Genomic DNA, 6,353 nt, shown 5'->3' with positions numbered 1-6,353 from the left:
GAATGTTTGAACCTTTTTTAATAGTTGTGTTTGAGTCCCTCAATTGTCCTCAGTGTGAAAAGATGGATCTCAAAATCATACAGTCACTGCTGGAAAGGGTTCAAATATGCAAAAGATGCTGGAAAACTGAAGAATCTGCAGGACATGGAGGATTTTTCTGAGGAACAGTGCTCAGTTTAACTGTTCAGAACAAACAAGGGACTCATGAACAACCATCACAAAACAAAAAACAGTGGTAGATCATCCAGGTAACCACACACAGTATTAAGAACCAAGGGTTCCCAAACTTTTGAAGGGGGTTATTTTTATAATTTCAGCAATTTTTTTGTCTTGTGGACTATATGTAAACATCTTTTATGTAAAATATCTTACTCAGGACAGTACTAAATAAAAAATAACATGCATTTTGTATGATCTCTCTTATTTTGTTAAAATTATTCACATTTTCACAGATTCTGCAAGGGGTTCCCAAACTTTCGCATGTCACTGTATGTAATATAGAAGTAATTTCCTGAACATATCTAATAGTTCTCGCAACAATTTTATTCCTCTAATAGTTATGGGCATCAAAATGCACCATATTCAGAGTGTGCAAACCCAGATTAACTGATGTCAATAATACTGAATTGGAAAATTGGTGCCAATACGTAACAGCCCTATTAGCTTTACATAAGCCAGGCATTGAAATCGGTTTCAAAAACACACAGAATCACAGCACAACACAAATGTGATACTGTCAGGTGGCAGCACTACGTCTCTTTCTGTCTCTCTCTCTCTCAGAGGTCAGGGTGGTCTCTGTCTGTTACGGTGTTTGCAGCAGCAGGAGGCATTGCAAGGTGAAGACACATCGGCTGTCATTGTGCTGAGCGGGAGAGAAAGAGAGGGAGACAGTGGGGAAAGGAGGGAGGTAGACAGGGAGGGTGAGAGAGAGAGAGAGAAGCTGCGTTCTCTGGCTCACCGGAATCGCTCGTTCACACTCGCTGTTGACGGATGAGCCGTCGGTCGAGGCTGAGAGCTCGGCAGCTTGTGTCAAGCTGAGGGGAGAGCGGAACATGAACATAATGAGAACCTTCCCTCGCTTGCTTTCAGATACCGGCCAGAAGAAGACGCCGGAGAAGAAGGATGGAAGGCGGATGTCGTTCCAGAGACCGAAGGGCACCATCGAGTATTCCGTAAGTGGGAACATCAACCCCTTTGCTTGTTATTTCTGTACATGTGCTGTGCGTTGTAGACTTGTGTCTTGCAGATCTCATCCCGGCGCTGTTTACTCTGAGGATTTTTCCACATGTACCTGCGAGATTTCTGTGAGAGTTTGCACGAGGACTCTGTGTGTGTGTGTGTGTATCCACAGGGATGATTTGAGAGCAAGTGTGCATGAAGCCGTGCGAATGTTTACATCAGCCTGTTTATTTTCACCGGTCTGCATGCGTTCCAGCAGAGTATTGCTGAATGACCTTCCTTTCTGCGTTTGCATTTCTATTGATTTAACGAGCGTGTGTGCCGAGTGAGAGAGTGAGAGAGACCGTGTGAGTGTATCCACAGGGATGAATTGAGAACAAGTGTGTTTCCATCAGCGTTTAGGATGGTCGCAGGTCTGCGTGCGAATGTTCTTATCAACATGCATTCCAGCAGAGTATTGCTGAATGACCTTCCTTTCTGCGTTTGCATTTCTATTGATTTGGCGAGCGCGTGTGCCGAGCGAGAGAGAGAGAGACCGTGTGAGCTTCGATTGTCTGTTTTAACAGCTTGTTGTGTTCTTGAAATGACCCTCAAATTCCAGCTGCGGGCAGAGCGCTTCTCGTCTCTCTCCCTAGTAACAGAGGAGCGTGTGGGTTGAGACGAGATCTGGAGTTCTGCCTGGAAGTGGAAAGAGACAGAGGAGAGGAAACTGCTGGCGACTAGAGCTGTCATTTAGCCAGAAGATTGGAATCATACCGCTTTTCCACCAAAAACGGTGCCGGTGCTAATGCCGGAGCCGGCGCTCAGTCAGGGAATCTGGTGAAGTCTCTCAGAAACGGCCCATGTTTAAACTGACTAGGTCACTGTGTTTGTTTACAAATCATACGGGTTTTGTTAACGTTAAAAGTAGAGATGTGCAGTGTCCACTAATCAGGGCTATCTGAATGAATACTTGATTTGACTAATCGATGAATTTAAAGAAACAAAATTTAAAGTACAGCATGTTGTCAGCATGCTATTGAAATCACTGTAGCTAAAAATATTAAAACTAGATATGTTTATAAGAATAACGCTAAGTTAATCAACCTTCATATTCGATTAGTTGGTATTTGAATGCGCGGTAGACTAGTCAAGCATGGTGACCCATCCCTAATCCAAAGTCATTTAATTAAGCATCTTTTTTGATATCACAGGTTTCTTTTGTATGTATAGTTTGATTAAAAATATCAATATTGTCTAATGTTATTAATATATATTTTAATGTATTTTTAAATGTAGTTTATTCCTGTGATGGCAAAGCTATATTTTCAGCATCATTACTCGAGTCTTCAGTGTCACATGATCCTTCAACATTTCATTATACACTATTATGAAAACAGTTGTGCTGTTTAATATTTTTGTGGAAACCACATTTTTTCAGGATTCTTTGCATGAATGGAATGTTCAAAATAATTTTATAATTTATTTGAAATACAAATCTATTTTAAATGTCTTTAATGTCTTTTGTTCAGTTTAATGCATTCTTGCTGAATAAAAGTACTAATTTCTTTTTAAAAGAAATCTTACTGACCCTAAATGTTGGTGAACGTTGGTATATATATATATATATATATATATATATATATAAATAAACTTTATTCACCACTTTTCTGAGAAATTAAATTCTAAAGCGCTGCATAGTGTCAGTTTGCTAATGAAAGCATTGCTGCTATAAAAAAATATATATAATAAATAAAATAATATAAATTAATAATATCATTCAATTCCGCATCGTTTTGATATCATGAGTTACTCTTTTCATTGTTTACATTTATAACAAATAAAAATTCAGAGCAGTTCATCAGTTCATACAGTTTGAGACTAACTGGTCTGACACCAGCACACTATCGGTGGAAAAGGGGCATCAGATTTGGTTCAAAACCGGCATCAGGTAGCTGTGGGATTGGATGCTGGTGTAGTTGATGTGCTCTGTTCATCTGACACCCGTCTCCCCAAACACATGCTGAAGATCAGTCTCTGTCGGCCGAAAGTGATTGACAGGGCCTTTATTTTCCTCCGCAGAGCGTTAAAAGTGCAAGGCGACAGCGGGGCATTTGTCACAGGGCATAAACAGCGTGTCATGAGGTTGTTTGTGGCAGTTGTTTGTGAGGGGTGTGTGGGGGTTAACATGAGAGAGATGGCAGATATGGCACTCATATCTCAGTCTTCCAGCTTGCCTTGCAGTCTTCCACTCCAAACCACACCACACCGCTGCAAAGATGGAATGATGGGTGTGATATTGAGAAGATGTTTGGATAATTATTGGACATGATGCGTAACCCTGAACAGACAAATCGTCTTTAAATGGATAGCCCAGCCAATAGTCTATATATTAATATTCTGTCATCATTTACTCACCCTCATGTCGTTCTAAACATATATGACTATCTTTTTTCTGTGGCTTCATTGTTGTTCTCTGTACATTGAAAGTCAGTGGGGTCTAGTGTTGATTTGGATCCCATTGACTTTCACTGTATGTGCAAAAGCAGTTAAAAAATTCTTTGTAAACGATGACAGTGTTTTCATTTTGGGACACTTTCAGAGAAACTGCCTCCATAATTGTGAAAGCCTTGCCTCCTGCCACAGCTGATAGTCTTCATTGCTCTTTTCTCAAGAAGCAGTCTCGACCTCAAGAGGGGTTGAAGGAGAGCTAAACTATTGTAGCCCATCTGCTCAGTCACTAATAACGCTCCACAGGTCAGCGGGTTCTTACCATTGGCTGGTCTGTGGCCAATTAAAGTGGTTGGACTCCAGGAAAGAGTGAGAGAGATTGAGATCTCATCGGAGAGAAACAGTGAGGATTCAGCGTCTGCTTTAATGCTTCCTGAGTCTGTTGATTCCTGTAACAGTCTAGAGTCATTGTAACAGCACTGAAGTCATGTAGTTAGTGATTAAAGCTTATAGTCTCATTATGCATGATGCATACTGTGCACAAAATCAATAGACTTTCTGTGCATATTTATAATTGCATTGATTTGTATTCAGCATCAGCAAATCATGCAAAAATCACTCCTAAGCTCTTAAAAATACATTTCTGACTGTACATGAAGCTCATATGAGATTTTATCACAGGGCTGAGCTGTTTTAAATGCATTTAGGGTGAATGTGAAGAGCTTTAGGCAGTAAATGTTTGTGACCAGGCTCACCAGTTGCCCCTTGACCTCCTGCTGACATTTGCCAAAACAGGCTATTGGGACATCAAGCTGGTACACAAGTACTGTGGAGATCCAATGGCTTCAGATAATACTTGGATATTTACCATAGTACAGAATGATTGTCATATTCATGTACCATGGTTTTTCAAAGAATACCATAGTATTACGATGTCCAAAGCACGGTTGATGTGTCTATGGTAAGTGCTGGCTCATCTACGTCCTGTGAAAGCGAGAGCGCCAACATCTTGCCAAGACTGCTGAGCTAAAATTAGTTCTTTAAGTGATCATCGACGCAGTTAGCCAGTGTGTGCCATGAGGGTAGTAATGACAGCGTCACTATGGCAACTCTCATGCCACGGCAGCCGTGATGTCCCACGCAGTATGGAGATCATCTGATTTGACATTCTGCCTGATTGCACCGTTTGCTGGAATGTCATTTCCAGTTTGATGAGCTGTGTGTTCTGTACAAGTGTGAATCTCATGAAACCAAGAACATGCATGGATCATATTTCATCCCAAAAAATTAAAAGAAAGAAATTGTTTTACATAATGAAAACAAAGCTTATTATAAGAACAAAGGTTTTTCATTGTAACAGTATTTTTATAACAATTATTATCATTACCGAAGTGCAAAAGAAAACATTACTGTAATGCAAAAGAAGATTGATATGTAATTTAAAAAATAGTATAGAATATTGTCATAATAAGATTAATCGATTAAAAGAAAAATCGCATCCAAAATAAAATATATTTACATAATATACAGTATGTGTATGGAAGAATATTCAGGACTTTTTCCAAAAGCAATTGCAAATTGTATTTTCAATTGCGTTTTCCACATGTGAGCGCATAAATTGTGACATAATCCAAATGCAATTGCAAATCTTGCATTACCGTTTGCATTTTCGCTTTCGCGAACACACAGTGACTGCCACATTTCAAACAAAAAAAATTGAAAAAGTCCATTTGCAACTGTATTGAGTTATGAGCCTGTCATATTTAAATAGCAATATTAATTACCACATTTGCTTTTTCACTCTCTCTGCGTCGTGCATGTAACCTGCCAAAACGGAATGGAATTGCAATTCCTTTTGCATTTGAATTTCCGATGTCTACACTGAAAGCTGTCAATCAATGTGAGGGGGCGGGACTATACTAGGGGGCGTGTTTGTATTGGGAGGTGACGTCACTCACAGACGACTGTGCCGAATCTTTGATCAATGGAGGTAATCGGTAAAGGCTCCGCTAAAGGCAGCTGCTAATCAGTTCGTGCCTGTGTCAACGAACAGACAACCTTCTTGGCACAATACATAATTCTGTCTTTTTTACCCCAAATGCAGCGATTATCCCCTGCTAACAGCGGGAGCAACAACGGTACGCACGATTGGTCAATATTCACTATTAACCAAACGCTTCTCAACTGTCTCAACATCTCTCCCTGTTTCTCTCACTCCGATTGATGCACTGTCGCCCTCATCTTCCTCACATCCGATTGAACTCGTCAGCTCATTAATAGAGACTTTAAGACCTGAAATGAAACTGAAGTGAAACTTTTATAGCTTTAAGGATTCATCTATATGTAATTTAGAATTTAGTGTTTGATAACTTTAGTTTCAATTTCTGTGTATTTCTAAGTCTAATAAATGTTAAAATTGATAGCTCTCAATTATACTGTAATGTTGAATGACTATAGTCAATGGTTAAATATTGGGTGGGGGCAATTTTATAGAGAAATCAGTATTGGAATCATTGATACTGGCTTTCAGTCATATAAAAAGATGCCATTAAACAAATATTAAAAAATATACTGTCTTTATGTTGTTTTACATTAATTTGAAGATTGAATGTGACATTACTGCAATATAAAAGTATATTTAAAAACTTTAATGTTAGGTGGGATTAATTGTGATTAATTTTAGAAAAATGTGCGAAAAAAAAATTTGAATTGATTGACAGCACTAATATATATATGTGTATATA

The 6,353-nt window shown here is 39.0% G+C and overlaps 1 protein-coding gene across 8 annotated transcripts in view; it reads left to right on the top strand.

The window, feature by feature from the left end:
* LOC107666800 (oxidation resistance protein 1-like) overlaps positions 1 to 6,353 on the top strand; it is a 172,470-nt gene that overhangs the window by 118,608 nt on the left and 47,509 nt on the right. For all 8 annotated transcript variants that reach the window (XM_016458246.1, XM_016458243.1, XM_016458247.1 and 5 more), the window contains one exon: positions 1,090 to 1,172. In XM_016458246.1, coding sequence (XP_016313732.1) covers positions 1,090 to 1,172 — 83 coding nt within the window. The remainder of the gene's footprint in view (positions 1 to 1,089; positions 1,173 to 6,353) is intronic.

Source organism: Sinocyclocheilus anshuiensis, unplaced genomic scaffold (assembly GCF_001515605.1).
Source record: "Sinocyclocheilus anshuiensis isolate Anshui unplaced genomic scaffold, SAMN03320099.WGS_v1.1 scaffold267, whole genome shotgun sequence".
In the NCBI taxonomy this organism is placed as follows: domain Eukaryota; kingdom Metazoa; phylum Chordata; class Actinopteri; order Cypriniformes; family Cyprinidae; genus Sinocyclocheilus; species Sinocyclocheilus anshuiensis.
This window is presented reverse-complemented; position numbering and strand designations above follow the sequence as displayed.